Source organism: Pseudophryne corroboree, chromosome 1, assembly GCF_028390025.1.
Source record: "Pseudophryne corroboree isolate aPseCor3 chromosome 1, aPseCor3.hap2, whole genome shotgun sequence".
Classification (NCBI taxonomy): Eukaryota; Metazoa; Chordata; class Amphibia; order Anura; family Myobatrachidae; genus Pseudophryne; species Pseudophryne corroboree.
In genome coordinates, this window is record NC_086444.1 from 92625290 (window position 1) to 92643575 (window position 18286).

Genomic DNA, 18286 nt, shown 5'->3' on the forward strand with positions numbered 1-18286 from the left:
CGACAGTGGAGTCTTCGTCAGGGGGTCACGGGGTCGCCCATTACCTCGATGACTTCCTGTGTGTGGGTCCGGCAAATTCACCACGGTGCGGCGACTTGCTACTCAGCATCCGAGCTCTGTTTTTTCACTTCGGCGTTCCCGTGGCCGAGGATAAAACAGAAGGGCCGGTCTCCTGTTTGTAATTTTTGGGGATAGAAATTGACATGGTGGCGGGATCGTGTAGACTGCATCAGGACAAGGTTGCGAAGCTCCGCGAGGCTATCTGCCGGTTCGGAAGGTCGCGCAAGGTCACTCTGCGGCAGGCGCAATCCTTGCTGGGCATTTTGAACTTTGCTTGTCGGGTAATCCCGATGGGCAGGGTTTTCTGCCGGAAGCTGAAAAGGGCGACTGCGGGTTGTGCCAGACCACATCATTTCGTGCGCTTGTCCTCCGAGATTCAGAGGGATTTGGCCGTATGGGCCTTGTTCCTGGAGGACTTCAACAGGGTGTGTATATGGCAAGCCCCAACGGTCGACAGCGCCGGGCTGCAGCTGTTTACCGACGCGGCGGGTTCCTCTGGGTTCGGTTGCTATCTGGAGGGATCTTGGTGCGTGGCCTCGTGGCCGGCGGAATGGCATCGCGAGGGTTTCACTAAGGACCTTTTGCTGCGGGAGCTTTTCATCGTCTGCAGATCCGCTCTGTCAGTCCCTCCATTGGTTACCGGTATTCTACCGTATTAAATATAAAATACTTTTACTCACATACAAGGCTATTAACCAAACTGCACCAACATACATCTCTTCACTCATCTTAAAATATCTCCCTACCCGACCTCTCCGCTCTGCACAAGATCTACGTCTCTCATCCACACGCATTACTTGTTCACACTCAAAATTACAGGACTTTATCCGGGCTTCACCCACTCTGTGGAATGCCCTCCCACGCACAGTAAGACTCGCCTCTAGTCTCCAAACCTTTAAATGTTCCCTGAAAACTCACCTCTTCAGACAAGCCTATCAAATTCCAGACCCACCCACATAACCTTCAGTGCTTCCCTATCTAATTACATCCTCTGTAGAGTATTCATAACATCACATATCTTGTCTTTCTTTAATCTCACACCCTCCTGACACTTGGATAACTTTGTGGGGTATCATCATACAACCCATTAAGAACCTAGCAATCTGGTGGACCATTATGCAATAGGTAGCATCTATCCTTGTGTATCTATGCCTATTTCCCTATAGATTGTAAGCTTGCGAGCAGGGCCTTCCTACTAGAGATGAGCGCCTGAAATTTTTCGGGTTTTGTGTTTTGGTTTTGGGTTCGGTTCCGCGGCCGTGTTTTGGGTTCGAACGCGTTTTGGCAAAACCTCACCGAATTTTTTTTGTCGGATTCGGGTGTGTTTTGGATTCGGGTGTTTTTTTCAAAAAACACTAAAAAACAGCTTAAATCATAGAATTTGGGGGTCATTTTGATCCCAAAGTATTATTAACCTCAAAAACCATAATTTACACTCATTTTCAGTCTATTCTGAATACCTCACACCTCACAATATTATTTTTAGTCCTAAAATTTGCACCGAGGTCGCTGTGTGAGTAAGATAAGCGACCCTAGTGGCCGACACAAACACCGGGCCCATCTAGGAGTGGCACTGCAGTGTCACGCAGGATGTCCCTTCCAAAAAACCCTCCCCAAACAGCACATGACGCAAAGAAAAAAAGAGGCGCAATGAGGTAGCTGTGTGAGTAAGATTAGCGACCCTAGTGGCCGACACAAACACCGGGCCCATCTAGGAGTGGCACTGCAGTGTCACGCAGGATGGCCCTTCCAAAAAACCCTCCCCAAACAGCACATGACGCAAAGAAAAAAAGAGGCGCAATGAGGTAGCTGTGTGAGTAAGATTAGCGACCCTAGTGGCCGACACAAACACCGGGCCCATCTAGGAGTGGCACTGCAGTGTCACGCAGGATGTCCCTTCCAAAAAACCCTCCCCAAACAGCACATGACGCAAAGAAAAAAAGAGGCGCAATGAGGTAGCTGTGTGAGTAAGATTAGCGACCCTAGTGGCCGACACAAACACCGGGCCCATCTAGGAGTGGCACTGCAGTGTCACGCAGGATGTCCCTTCCAAAAAACCCTCCCCAATCAGCACATGATGCAAAGAAAAAGAAAAGAAAAAAGAGGTGCAAGATGGAATTGTCCTTGGGCCCTCCCACCCACCCTTATGTTGTATAAACAAAACAGGACATGCACACTTTAACCAACCCATCATTTCAGTGACAGGGTCTGCCACACGACTGTGACTGATATGACGGGTTGGTTTGGACCCCCCCCAAAAAAGAAGCAATTAATCTCTCCTTGCACAAACTGGCTCTACAGAGGCAAGATGTCCACCTCATCTTCACCCTCCGATATATCACCGTGTACATCCCCCTCCTCACAGATTATCAATTCGTCCCCACTGGAATCCACCATCTCAGCTCCCTGTGTACTTTGTGGAGGCAATTGCTGCTGGTCAATGTCTCCGCGGAGGAATTGATTATAATTCATTTTAATGAACATCATCTTCTCCACATTTTCTGGATGTAACCTCGTACGCCGATTGCTGACAAGGTGAGCGGCGGCACTAAACACTCTTTCGGAGTACACACTTGTGGGAGGGCAACTTAGGTAGAATAAAGCCAGTTTGTGCAAGGGCCTCCAAATTGCCTCTTTTTCCTGCCAGTATAAGTACGGACTGTGTGACGTGCCTACTTGGATGCGGTCACTCATATAATCCTCCACCATTCTATCAATGTTGAGAGAATCATATGCAGTGACAGTAGACGACATGTCCGTAATCGTTGTCAGGTCCTTCAGTCCGGACCAGATGTCAGCATCAGCAGTCGCTCCAGACTGCCCTGCATCACCGCCAGCGGGTGGGCTCGGAATTCTGAGCCTTTTCCTCGCACCCCCAGTTGCGGGAGAATGTGAAGGAGGAGATGTTGACAGGTCGCGTTCCGCTTGACTTGACAATTTTGTCACCAGCAGGTCTTTCAACCCCAGCAGACCTGTGTCTGCCGGAAAGAGAGATCCAAGGTAGGCTTTAAATCTAGGATCGAGCACGGTGGCCAAAATGTAGTGCTCTGATTTCAACAGATTGACCACCCGTGAATCCTTGTTAAGCGAATTAAGGGCTGCATCCACAAGTCCCACATGCCTAGCGGAATCGCTCCCTTTTAGCTCCTTCTTCAATGCCTCCAGCTTCTTCTGCAAAAGCCTGATGAGGGGAATGACCTGACTCAGGCTGGCAGTGTCTGAACTGACTTCACGTGTGGCAAGTTCAAAGGGCATCAGAACCTTGCACAACGTTGAAATCATTCTCCACTGCACTTGAGACAGGTGCATTCCACCTCCTATATCGTGCTCAATTGTATAGGCTTGAATGGCCTTTTGCTGCTCCTCCAACCTCTGAAGCATATAGAGGGTTGAATTCCACCTCGTTACCACTTCTTGCTTCAGATGATGGCAGGGCAGGTTCAGTAGTTTTTGGTGGTGCTCCAGTCTTCTGTACGTGGTGCCTGTACGCCGAAAGTGTCCCGCAATTTTTCTGGCCACCGACAGCATCTCTTGCACGCCCCTGTCGTTTTTTAAAAAATTCTGCACCACCAAATTCAAGGTATGTGCAAAACATGGGACGTGCTGGAATTTGCCCATATTTAATGCACACACAATATTGCTGGCGTTGTCCGATGCCACAAATCCACAGGAGAGTCCAATTGGGGTAAGCCATTCCGCGATGATCTTCCTCAGTTGCCGTAAGAGGTTTTCAGCTGTGTGCGTATTCTGGAAAGCGGTGATACAAAGCGTAGCCTGCCTAGGAAAGAGTTGGCGTTTGCGAGATGCTGCTACTGGTGCCGCCGCTGCTGTTCTTGCGGCGGGAGTCCATACATCTACCCAGTGGGCTGTCACAGTCATATAGTCCTGACCCTGCCCTGCTCCACTTGTCCACATGTCCGTGGTTAAGTGGACATTGGGTACAACTGCATTTTTTAGGACACTGGTGAGTCTTTTTCTGACGTCCGTGTACATTCTCGGTATCGCCTGCCTAGAGAAGTGGAACCTAGATGGTATTTGGTAACGGGGGCACACTGCCTCAATAAATTGTCTAGTTCCCTGTGAACTAACGGCGGATACCGGACGCACGTCTAACACCAACATAGTTGTCAAGGACTCAGTTATCCGCTTTGCAGTAGGATGACTGCTGTGATATTTCATCTTCCTCGCAAAGGACTGTTGAACAGTCAATTGCTTACTGGAAGTAGTACAAGTGGGCTTACGACTTCCCCTCTGGGATGACCATCGACTCCCAGCGGCAACAACAGCAGCGCCAGCAGCAGTAGGCGTTACACGCAAGGATGCATCGGAGGAATCCCAGGCAGGAGAGGACTCGTCAGAATTGCCAGTGACATGGCCTGCAGGACTATTGGCATTCCTGGGGAAGGAGGAAATTGACACTGAGGGAGTTGGTGGGGTGGTTTGCGTGAGCTTGGTTACAAGAGGAAGGGATTTACTGGTCAGTGGACTGCTTCCGCTGTCACCCAAAGTTTTTGAACTTGTCACTGACTTATTATGAATGCGCTGCAGGTGACGTATAAGGGAGGATGTTCCGAGGTGGTTAACGTCCTTACCCCTACTTATTACAGCTTGACAAAGGGAACACACGGCTTGACACCTGTTGTCCGCATTTCTGGTGAAATACCTCCACACCGAAGAGCTGATTTTTTTGGTATTTTCACCTGGCATGTCAACGGCCATATTCCTCCCACGGACAACAGGTGTCTCCCCGGGTGCCTGACTTAAACAAACCACCTCACCATCAGAATCCTCCTGGTCAATTTCCTCCCCAGCGCCAGCAACACCCATATCCTCCTCATCCTGGTGTACTTCAACACTGACATCTTCAATCTGACTATCAGGAACTGGACTGCGGGTGCTCCTTCCAGCACTTGCAGGGGGCGTGCAAATGGTGGAAGGCGCATGCTCTTCACGTCCAGTGTTGGGAAGGTCAGGCATCGCAACCGACACAATTGGACTCTCCTTGTGGATTTGGGATTTCGAAGAATGCACAGTTCTTTGCTGTGCTGCTTTTGCCAGCTTGAGTCTTTTCATTTTTCTAGCGAGAGGCTGAGTGCTTCCATCCTCATGTGAAGCTGAACCACTAGCCATGAACATAGGCCAGGGCCTCAGCCGTTCCTTGCCACTCCGTGTGGTAAATGGCATATTGGCAAGTTTACGCTTCTCCTCCGACAATTTTATTTTAGGTTTTGGAGTCCTTTTTTTACTGATATTTGGTGTTTTGGATTTGACATGCTCTGTACTATGACATTGGGCATCGGCCTTGGCAGACGACGTTGCTGGCATTTCATCGTCTCGGCCATGACTAGTGGCAGCAGCTTCAGCACGAGGTGGAAGTGGATCTTGATCTTTCCCTAATTTTGGAACCTCAACATTTTTGTTCTCCATATTTTAATAGGCACAACTAAAAGGCACCTCAGGTAAACAATGGAGATGGATGGATTGGATACTAGTATACAATTATGGACGGGCTGCCGAGTGCCGACACAGAGGTAGCCACAGCCGTGAACTACCGCACTGTACTGTGTCTGCTGCTAATATAGACTGGTTGATAAAGAGATAGTATACTCGTAACTAGTATGTATGTATAAAGAAAGAAAAAAAAACCACGGTTAGGTGGTATATACAATTATGGAGGGGCTGCCGAGTGCCGACACAGAGGTAGCCACAGCCGTGAACTACCGCACTGTACTGTGTCTGCTGCTAATATATAGACTGGTTGATAAAGAGATAGTATACTCGTAACTAGTATGTATGTATAAAGAAAGAAAAAAAAACCACGGTTAGGTGGTATATACAATTATGGACGGGCTGCCGAGTGCCGACACAGAGGTAGCCACAGCCGTGAACTACCGCACTGTACTGTGTCTGCTGCTAATATAGACTGGTTGATAAAGAGATAGTATACTCGTAACTAGTATGTATGTATAAAGAAAGAAAAAAAAACCACGGTTAGGTGGTATATACAATTATGGACGGGCTGCCGAGTGCCGACACAGAGGTAGCCACAGCCGTGAACTACCGCACTGTACTGTGTCTGCTGCTAATATATAGACTGGTTGATAAAGAGATAGTATACTCGTAACTAGTATGTATGTATAAAGAAAGAAAAAAAAACCACGGTTAGGTGGTATATACAATTATGGACGGGCTGCCGAGTGCCGACACAGAGGTAGCCACAGCCGTGAACTACCGCACTGTACTGTGTCTGCTGCTAATATAGACTGGTTGATAAAGAGATAGTATACTCGTAACTAGTATGTATGTATAAAGAAAGAAAAAAAAACCACGGTTAGGTGGTATATACAATTATGGACGGGCTGCCGAGTGCCGACACAGAGGTAGCCACAGCCGTGAACTACCGCACTGTACTGTGTCTGCTGCTAATATAGACTGGTTGATAAAGAGATAGTATACTCGTAACTAGTATGTATGTATAAAGAAAGAAAAAAAAACCACGGTTAGGTGGTATATACAATTATGGACGGGCTGCCGAGTGCCGACACAGAGGTAGCCACAGCCGTGAACTACCGCACTGTACTGTGTCTGCTGCTAATATATAGACTGGTTGATAAAGAGATAGTATACTCGTAACTAGTATGTATGTATAAAGAAAGAAAAAAAAACCACGGTTAGGTGGTATATACAATTATGGACGGGCTGCCGAGTGCCGACACAGAGGTAGCCACAGCCGTGAACTACCGCACTGTACTGTGTCTGCTGCTAATATATAGACTGGTTGATAAAGAGATAGTATACTCGTAACTAGTATGTATGTATAAAGAAAGAAAAAAAAACCACGGTTAGGTGGTATATACAATTATGGACGGGCTGCCGAGTGCCGACACAGAGGTAGCCACAGCCGTGAACTACCGCACTGTACTGTGTCTGCTGCTAATATAGACTGGTTGATAAAGAGATAGTATACTCGTAACTAGTATGTATGTATAAAGAAAGAAAAAAAAACCACGGTTAGGTGGTATATACAATTATGGACGGGCTGCCGAGTGCCGACACAGAGGTAGCCACAGCCGTGAACTACCGCACTGTACTGTGTCTGCTGCTAATATATAGACTGGTTCATAAAGAGATAGTATACTCGTAACTAGTATGTATGTATAAAGAAAGAAAAAAAAACCACGGTTAGGTGGTATATACAATTATGGACGGGCTGCCGAGTGCCGACACAGAGGTAGCCACAGCCGTGAACTACCGCACTGTACTGTGTCTGCTGCTAATATAGACTGGTTGATAAAGAGATAGTATACTCGTAACTAGTATGTATGTATAAAGAAAGAAAAAAAAACCACGGTTAGGTGGTATATACAATTATGGACGGGCTGCCGAGTGCCGACACAGAGGTAGCCACAGCCGTGAACTACCGCACTGTACTGTGTCTGCTGCTAATATATAGACTGGTTGATAAAGAGATAGTATACTCGTAACTAGTATGTATGTATAAAGAAAGAAAAAAAAACCACGGTTAGGTGGTATATACAATTATGGACGGGCTGCCGAGTGCCGACACAGAGGTAGCCACAGCCGTGAACTACCGCACTGTACTGTGTCTGCTGCTAATATATAGACTGGTTGATAAAGAGATAGTATACTCGTAACTAGTATGTATGTATAAAGAAAGAAAAAAAAACCACGGTTAGGTGGTATATACAATTATGGACGGGCTGCCGAGTGCCGACACAGAGGTAGCCACAGCCGTGAACTACCGCACTGTACTGTGTCTGCTGCTAATATAGACTGGTTGATAAAGAGATAGTATACTCGTAACTAGTATGTATGTATAAAGAAAGAAAAAAAAACCACGGTTAGGTGGTATATACAATTATGGACGGGCTGCCGAGTGCCGACACAGAGGTAGCCACAGCCGTGAACTACCGCACTGTACTGTGTCTGCTGCTAATATATAGACTGGTTCATAAAGAGATAGTATACTCGTAACTAGTATGTATGTATAAAGAAAGAAAAAAAAACCACGGTTAGGTGGTATATACAATTATGGACGGGCTGCCGAGTGCCGACACAGAGGTAGCCACAGCCGTGAACTACCGCACTGTACTGTGTCTGCTGCTAATATAGACTGGTTGATAAAGAGATAGTATACTCGTAACTAGTATGTATGTATAAAGAAAGAAAAAAAAACCACGGTTAGGTGGTATATACAATTATGGACGGGCTGCCGAGTGCCGACACAGAGGTAGCCACAGCCGTGAACTACCGCACTGTACTGTGTCTGCTGCTAATATAGACTGGTTGATAAAGAGATAGTATACTACTAATATTATATATACTGGTGGTCAGGTCACTGGTCACTAGTCACACTGGCAGTGGCACTCCTGCAGCAAAAGTGTGCACTGTTTAATTTTAATATAATATTATGTACTCCTGGCTCCTGCTATAACCTATAACTGGCACTGCAGTAGTGCTCCCCAGTCTCCCCCACAATTATAAGCTGTGTGAGCTGAGCAGTCAGACAGATATATAATATATATAGATGATGCAGCACACTGGCCTGAGCCTGAGCAGTGCACACAGATATGGTATGTGACTGACTGAGTCACTGTGTGTATCGCTTTTTTCAGGCAGAGAACGGATATATTAAATAAACTGCACTGTGTGTCTGGTGGTCACTCACTATATAATATATTATGTACTCCTGGCTCCTGCTATAACCTATAACTGGCACTGCAGTAGTGCTCCCCAGTCTCCCCCACAATTATAAGCTGTGTGAGCTGAGCAGTCAGACAGATATATATAATATTATATATAGATAATAGATGATGCAGCACACTGGCCTGAGCCTGAGCAGTGCACACAGATATGGTATGTGACTGAGTCACTGTGTGCTGTGTATCGCTTTTTTCAGGCAGAGAACGGATTATAAAGTAAACTGCACTGTCCTCACTAGTAAACTCTCTCCACTCAGTCTCTACACTTCTACAGTAACAGTACTCCTCCTAGTCAGCTCCAGTAAATCTCTCTCAGTCTCTTATAATCTAAATGGAGAGGACGCCAGCCACGTCCTCTCCCTATCAATCTCAATGCACGTGTGAAAATGGCGGCGACGCGCGGCTCCTTATATAGAATCCGAGTCTCGCGATAGAATCCGAGCCTCGCGAGAATCCGACAGCGTCATGATGACGTTCGGGCGCGCTCGGGTTAACCGAGCAAGGCGGGAAGATCCGAGTCGCTCGGACCCGTGAAAAAAAACATGAAGTTCTGGCGGGTTCGGATTCAGAGAAACCGAACCCGCTCATCTCTACTTCCTACCTCTATGTCTGTCTGTTTTTACCCAGTTTTGTTCTATTACTGTTGTTCTAATTGTAAAGCGCAACGGAATATGCTGCGCTATATAAGAAACTGTTAATAAATAAATAAATAATAAATAAATTATGGTGGCACTGGAGGTTTGGGGCGATCGGCTGGCTCATCGCAGCATCTTGTTTAGATGTGACAATCTGGGCGTGGTGCATGCGATAAATAACCAGAGGGCGAAGTCGCTGGTGGTCCTGAGGGTGCTGGGGCAGTTGCTGTTGACATGCCTGCGTAGGAATGTGTGGTTCCGCACGCAGCATGTGCCTGGGCTGGAGAACGGAATTGCCGATGCATTGTCACGAGGGCAGTGGGAAAGGTTTTGTTTGCTGGCACCCGAGGCCGACGAGCACGGTTTTCATTGTCCCGGTTATGTCTGGCAGGTGATCGGGCCGGACTGGAGGGTCTAGCGATGCGGTCAGTCGCACCGAACACGCTTAAGGCTTACGGGCAAGCTTGGAGCGAGTGTGAGGAGTTTGTTCGAGGACGAAGTCAACAAGGTAAGAGCGGGCATCGGATGATGCTTTCTTTTATTTGGCAGCTATATGTTACGGGTAGGCCCAGAGCGGTGGAATCCCGGTACTTGGCTGGTATTTCGTTCTTTAGCAAAATCAGGGGCGTCCCTGACGCGACGAAAAGCGGGATTCTGCTGAAGGCGATGAAGGGATGGGCGCGCGTGGCGCCGACGCCGCCTGATAGGAGGTGGCCCATTGATGCGGCCTTGCTTCCGGCGGTAATCAGGGCGGTTGGCGGTATCGCGTCGTCCATGTTTGAGTCGCTGCTGTTCAGTTTGGCGTTCTCAATGGCTTATCACGGTGTCTTTCGGGTTTCGGAGTTGGTGGCGCCTTCTAAGCGAGCAGATTCGCGCATGCTTGTCGGGGACGTGGTGGTGGGTGAGAGGTCCTTGCTGTGCAGATTGCGTCGCTCTAAGACGGACCAAGTTGGTAGAGGTCGCTGGGTCACCTTGGTTCCGGCACTCGAGGAGAGCATTTGCCCAGTGAGGTTGGCAGTTCAATATGCGGCAGTACGGCCCGATGGTCGGGGGTCATGGCTGCTGCATTATGACGGTCTGCCGGTGACGAAATATCAGTTTTGTTGGATGCTGGGTCGCTGTCTGGCGAGCTTGGGCCTTCCACCCGCTGCTTTCGGGACGCATTCCTTCCGCATTGGGGCTGCGACGTCGGCTGCGTCGGCAGGGTTTTCCGTGGCTGAAATCCGGGCGGTGGGGCGATGGAAGTCGTCAAGTTACAGACGATATATTCGCCCCGTTGCATGAGATGTTGGCTTGCATGGGGTTTTGTTTAGTTGTAGTTGTGATAAGTTATGTTGTACAGTTCAGTACGTTCTTGTGTTGTGCGTCTGTTTGTCTTCCCGTTTTAACCTACTCAGGGATTAGCCACTCGCTGCTGCTGGCAGCGGGGGTCTGGAGTTCTTTTGCGATTTTTTGCCTGACTTGATGGACTGAATTCTAATCCACAATTCGGCTGATCAGTTCTAATCAAAGTCCCTCAGCAGGTTTTTACGCTTTCACCTTCAGCTGAGTTCTTACATGTTTTTCCCATTTTATACCCCCCCCTCCCCGTTTAATTTTAATTTTAATTTTCCCATTTGTGTGTTTATGTTCTGCTTCAAATTGGCTGGAAGCTTGTGCAGATCGGCTAGGCCGTGACTTCTGCAATAAATGAAATCTCAATTTTTTCTTTTGGCAGATCCTTCAGGTTAATGTGTTTAATAACAATGCTATAGATAATTAGTAACCAATTTTACCCCCCTTTCCGTCTCTTCAGGTTGGTTTGACGATGACTTGGCTATCTGGGTGGTTGGCCACTCTTATGTTTATTGGGCAGCCGGGTTTTTGGCCTCGGAGGGTGCACAGATGTTTCCTAGGGCTCATGGAGTTCATTGGCTTGGTTGGCGGGGGATGATGTGGAAAGATCTGAAGAGTAGACTAGTCAGTCAGGCCAGCGAGCATGGAGTCCCTAGGGTGCTGGTTGTCCATTTAGGTGGCAACGACCTGGGGAAGGGGACATCTTTTGAGCTGCGGTGGGCCATGATAAAGGATCTGGCCAGTGTGGCCGCAGCATGGACCAATTGTGTCTTGGTGTTCTCTTTGATGGTGCCAAGGTTGAGTTGGCGAGGTGTGGCGGATGGTCGCCTGATTGATGAGGCCAGGCAGAAGGTGAATGGGGCGGTGGCGAAGTGGGTGTTGTCCCACGGAGGCAAAGTGGTTCGCGACCCTAGGATTCGGTTCCGAGACAGTCACCTTTTTCGGCCTGATGGTGTGCATCTATCCAATGAGGGGATGATGCTTTTCCTGGAGGATCTGTGTCTAGTGTTGCAGGAGTTAGGGTGAGGTTATGGTGGCGGTGCGAAGACTCTGGGGAGGAGTCTTTCGCTGTTGGCGGAAAAGAACGGCAGGTTGTAGGTTGTATTGTTAGCTGTAGTGATTTACAGTTTGGTGTGGTTTAGGTGCACTCACCTCCATCGACTTTTAGGGCCACTCGACCACCCGTCCGGGGGCAGCGGCAGGCACCCATCAGGGTGGGTAGTCACTGTGGGGGTTGAGTTGGGCACCTATTACCGATTTTATAGTTTGTATTTAAATTAGGATAGTTTCGAATTTTAACGTTTTTAAGGTTAGCGTCAGTTCAATAGAGCCGTTCTTTTTTCTGCCACCATATGCCGGCTGAATCGGCATGTTAACAAAAGTTTTTCATTTACAGGTTTGCTATGGTTAGGGTACAATAAATAGCTAGCAATTTTTCTGCCAAATTCAAGTCTCCGTGTCATTATTTCTTGGTATTAGAGGTAATGAATGCTTTACTTTGAATGAAGGGGTCCACAGAGTATCATTAGGATGTTTAGGAGAGAGAATTGACTGCATAGGAAAGGAAAGAGTTAAACATCCTGTGAGGGGTGGACCTAGCTGTGAGGAAAGTACAGCCTTTGGAAAAAGGGGAGGGTTAATATATATAGGGAATGCTAGGCCAGTTTGCTCTCTCTTGCTGCTGAATTGCCTTCCCGCCCTCCCGCCCTGTTGGTAGAGGTTCTGGCACGGAGTGCCTTGGCGTTGAATTGTTGGCTGGTTTTATCGTTGGCTATTTATTTGGCGGAAAAGAACGGCAGGTTGTAGTTTGTATTGTTAGCTGTAGTGATTTACAGTTTGGTGTGGTTTAGGTGCACTCACCTCCATCAACTTTTAGGGCCGCTCGACCACCCGTCCGGGGGCAGCGGCAGGCACCCATCAGTGTGGGTAGTCACTGTGGGGGTTGAGTTGGGCACCCATGACCGATTTTATAGTTTGTATTTAAATTAGGATAGTTTCGAATTTTAACGTTTTTAAGGTTAGCGTCAGTTCAATAGAGCCGTTCTTTTTTCTGCCACCATATGCCGGCTGAATCGGAATGTTAACAAAAGTTTTTCATTTACAGGTTTGCTATGGTTAGGGTACAATAAATAGCTAGCAATTTTTCTGCCAAATTCAAGTCTCCGTGTCATTATTTCTTGGTATTAGACGTAATGAATGCTTTACTTTGAATGAAGGGGTCCACCGAGTATCATTAGGATGTTTATGACCTCTTATACCGATCTTCTTCTCCCCCTTTCCTTTTAGACTCTATCCTTATCCTCTCTTTTTCTTCTCTCACGTCTTTCCGTTTCTATACGGTTTTCTACCTTATTTAAAAATTGATGAGACTGCTTAATGGTTCTTAATCGTATATATTTACAGGACTCTCCCCTCGTTGAACTCTGGTTCTCCCTATTAGGGTATTCTCTGTAATTTGATGATCCTGCATAAATCCTATAGCACACTGTTAATGGCATTTCCTGTACTGTATCTCATCTTCCTAATCATATTTACTTTAAAAAAAAAAAAGAATGACCTCTTATAGGGGTAAATATATCAAACCTTCTAAAGAGGACAAGTGAAGAAGTTTTCCATAGCAAGCAATCCGATCCTAGCTATCATTTAATTGGTAAGTTCTATCAAATGCCAACTAGAATCTGATTGGTTGCTACTTCACCACTTGTGCTCTGTTGAAGGTTTAATACATCTCCCATATGGTCTATGGTATAAGTAACAGGTAAAACTCAATGATTTACTTACCGTTCGGTAATGGTTTCTCTCAGTCCACTCGTAACTCCTTTGACCACAGTACTAGCTTTTGGTGTTAATACCACCTGAGAAATAAAAAATGTACCTTTCTTCCTCCGTTCAGTAATTGACGAATGCAGAAACTGAATTAATTTTTCTGTGTCTGTTGTATTGGCCCAGGGTGCGGGCATCATCTGCCCAGGCCAGAGGAATGGAACCTCGAGAGCCACTGGGCTGTGATAGAAGACCAAGATCTGGTAATTCCTCTCCCAAAGATACTGGAGACTTACTTCCTGGGCAAAGATAACTGGGCACGTCTTGTTCCCAAATATGTCTTTAAGCATTTGAACCAGGTTTTCGTGATGGTATTTTTGCATACCATAAAAATGGTTGAAGTCCAAGAACACCACTTCTTTACTGTGATTGGACAGATAGGCGTTAATCTCATTAAGACCTTCATTGACTTTAGCACTAAATAAACCATGAGCAAAATACAGCTCATTATCCGGGTCTCTAGGTTTTGTTGAAATCCGGAGATCAAAATATCTGATTCCAGCCTCCATTTGGCTTGTAAAGCTCATGGTCTGGGTGGCCAGCCACTTTCTCATCAGCTTCTTGGCAACTGTACCAAACACAGAGACGAAGTTCTGGACAGTTTCTGGCTGCTCAGGTCCAACTGGAGATGCCTCATCGATGTAGAAGCTGAAGGAATCATGTGACCCTGAAACAAAAGAAAATTCTGTCATTAATATACATTCAAGCTTTGCAAAATTCCGTAGCTGTGGTATTATGGGGCGTTTACTATGTTCCTGGAGTTTGTTACTACTAGGGTGAGATGAATCAAGCCTTGGAAAGCGATAAAGTGGAGAAAGATAAAGGAGGAGATGTATCAAACCTTGGAGAGAGATAAAGTAAAGAAAGATAAAGGGAGGTGTAGAAAACACCAAAGAGTAATAAAGTGGAGACACAGCCTGTAAGTGGCAGACACTGATTTGTTGGTACTTTATCTCTCTCCAAGATTTGATACACCTTCCCCAAACTACCAACCAAATAGGCTCCTGTAATTTTACAGGCTGTGTTTGAAAAATGACAGTTGGTACTCTCTCCAAGGCTTAGTAAATAGACCCCCATATCTCCCTCCAAGCGAGGCTTGATTTGTCACCCCACCCCACCCCAATCCTGTTATTTTAACCGGGTGTACTATGTTATGCCGACGGTCGGGCTCTTGGCGGCCAGCATACCGGAAACTCGACCGCTGACATACCGACAGCTGGGCAAGAGCAAATGAGCCCCTTGCGGGCACGGTGGCGCGCTATGCACGCCATGCTATCTATTCTCCCTCCAGGGGGGTCATGGACCCCCAAGAGGGAGAAAAGCTGTCGGTATGCCGGCGGTCGGGATTCCGGCGCCGGTATGCTGGTCGTCGGGAGCCCGGCCGCTGGCAAACTGAAGACCACCCATTTTAACCCACTTGCGTCACACTGACAATTTATTTTAAGACTGCAAGCCCTTGGGGGCAGGGTGTGACTCAACTGATATCTCTACAGAGGATGTTTTTTTAAGTGTCTAACGTAACTTACTTTTCCCACTCATCCCATACCTCCATGTTCAGCATTACTCTATTAGCTGCCGATTTCTATATACATTTTAAAAACAATAATAGCATGCTTTCAAGTTTAACATAAAATATAAACAGCAAAAAAACAAAAACATGTAACAGAATAAATTCTATATCAGTTGGGATATGGGAATATGGATATAAAAAGGTATTTGCAACAGCAAAGGAATCAGATACACCATATAGCAAACATATTTTAATAACTTTGTATAAATGAATCAAAGCAAATTAGTAACATGTTTAATTGGAGTATGAATTCATTTGGCAAGCTAGATCTCATCTTTATCTTCCAGAAGTCACGCTGGTTTTCCCATAACCCCGCACATCACTAAGGCTGTTGTAGATAGCGAGGCACTGATTGATTCCAATTACGGTGCAATACATGAGCGCTTGCTTCTTCTGGTGATTCACCAGAGTGTTATAGATACTGTGAAAATATTTGTATTTTGCTAATAAATTTGAATATTTTGTTTTATTGTTTTATTTGTAAAAATAAAAAAACAGAAATGGTAATTTAAAAATCTGTATTTTGCTCAAATTGTTTTGATTTCAAATGTCTCAAAAAAACAACAACAAATGTCAGCAATTTGACTCAGCAGATAATCCTTTTCCAGTAAACTTCCTGTGGCCCAGTTACGCTAACTCCTGAACTGATATTGGTTTCAGTAAATAGCAAATCATTTCACACAATCTAGGCAGGATGTATCATGTATCCCACATCTTATCTCATGTATACCAGTGTTTGTTAACACCGAGTGCATGAATACAGTAATTCCACTTGAGACGGCTTCCAACAAGAGCTGTCCCTTGAGATGTGAGGAATTCCAGGATTATGACCCGGAAGTCCTATTGCGCAAGCCAACGATGGGCGGAAAGGAGTCTTTTGGATCCTTTTCCAGGGATTTCTGGGAAACGAAGCCCAGAGGCTTCTATAGACAATGCCATCTATACTGTAGATGCCTACTGGACACAAGCTCTGTAAAGTTTTGCTTTATTGAGCTTGATACACATGGGCACACTGCAGTCCCACAGAATTCTATGGGGAATGCAGTGCCGCTGGTCCGCAACGGATATCTCCAATATGGCAGTTTTCCTTTTGGAGTTGGATGCATCCTGCTCTCCGTGTAATTTTTGGTTTTCATTATTATGTTTCTGTCCATGCCACGCTGGGTCACAGCTGTTTTGGTGGCATTAGGAGGACCTACACAATATAAGGTTGGTGGCTCTAATGTTAAGGCTGATGGGTGCATATGGCTGATCATTATACAGTGTTTGGGGTCAATATGACAGATCCTTGATGCATGAATCAATGCTTTTTGACAATGACATTAAATAAGGTGACTTTGTGTTGAGAATAATAATGCCGTCTTTAAGACCCTGAAGTTTCTTTTTATATTTGTCTATGCGTAGAGTTTAATATTTCACTGCCAGAAGCCTGACAAGCAGCTTTAAAGACCAAGCTGGTATATAGACATAAACCAATACAACAACATCAATCCTATCCGTCAGATACTCGGATATGGCGGCAGACACTTCTCTGATACCACGAGAGTAGCCAAGTACAGTTACTTGTTTATAGATCTACATTGATAATCTTCACAGAGGCAGCAATCATTTTATCTGTGTTATCTGTGGTTGTAGTACCAGCAATGTAAACTATTTACAGAGGAAATATCTGCAATGAACACAATCATAGCTATACGCTGTGCGCATCAATAGTAAAAACATTATATTAACTCCATATTACCTAATTTCTATACACTTTAGGTTGGCGTGTTTTATAAAGATTTTCTTGCAATTTCACTATGGGACCTTGGTGTTTTATTTTTAATGAATAACACATAAGTTTTATTGCAAGATATTCCACACCCAACTGGAGAAGTTTCTCAATGCCATGGGGTAACTACAACATTTCTCCATACCTGACTCAAGAAACCAACGGGAGATACTGTCACAATGCCATGGGGTAATTACAACACTCCCTCATAACTGACTCAAGAGACCAACAGAAGATACTGTCACAATGCCATGGGGTAACTACAACACTTCCTCATAACTGACTAAGGAGACCATCAGGAGATACTGTCACAATGCCATGGGGTAACTACAACACTTCCTCATAACTGACTCAGGAGACCATCAGGAGATACTGTCACAATGCCACGGGTAACTACAACACTTCCTCATAACTGACTCAGGATACCAACAGGAGATACTGTCACAATGCCACATGGGTAACTTCAACACTCCCTCATAACTGACTCAAGAGACCAACAGGAGATACTGTCACAATGCCACATGGGTAACTACAACACTTCCTTGCAACTGACTCAGGATACCAACAGGAGATACTGTCACAAAGCCACATGGGTAACTTCAACACTCCCTCATAACTGACTCAAGAGACCAACAGGAGATACTGTCACAATGCCACATGGGTAACTACAACACTCCCTCATAACTGACTCAAGAGACCAACAGGAGATACTGTCACAATGCCACATGGGTAACTACAACACTTTCTCATAACTGACTAAAGAGACCAACAGGAGATACTGTCACAATGCCACATGGGTAACTACAACACTTTCTCATAACTGACTCAAGAGACCAACAGGAGATACTGTCACAATGCCACATGGGTAACTACAACACTTCCTTACAACTGACTCAGGATACCAACAGGAGATACTGTCACAATGCCACATGGGTAACTACAACACTTTCTCATAACTGACTCAAGAGACCAACAGGAGATACTGTCACAATGCCACATGGGTAACTACAACACTTTCTCATAACTGACTAAAGAGACCAACAGGAGATACTGTCACAATGCCACATGGGTAACTACAACACTTTCTCATAACTGACTAAAGAGACCAACAGGAGATACTGTCACAATGCCACATGGGTAACTACAACACTTCCTTACAACTGACTCAGGATACCAACAGGAGATACTGTCACAATGCCACATGGGTAACTTCAACACTCCCTCATAACTGACTCAAGAGACCAACAGGAGATACTGTCACAATGCCACATGGGTAACTACAACACTTTCTCATAACTGACTAAAGAGACCAACAGGAGATACTGTCACAATGCCACACGGGTAACTACAACACTTTCTCATAACTGAC

General features: G+C 45.8%; 1 protein-coding gene across 1 annotated transcript in view; it reads right to left on the reverse strand.

The window, feature by feature from the left end:
• The window catches only part of PLCXD3 (phosphatidylinositol specific phospholipase C X domain containing 3), a 294596-nt gene that overhangs the window by 123500 nt on the left and 152810 nt on the right, over nt 1–18286 (reverse strand). Inside the window, exon 2 of the mRNA XM_063961439.1 lies at nt 13535–14243. Within this exon, the coding sequence (XP_063817509.1) occupies nt 13535–14243 (709 nt within the window). The remainder of the gene's footprint in view (nt 1–13534; nt 14244–18286) is intronic.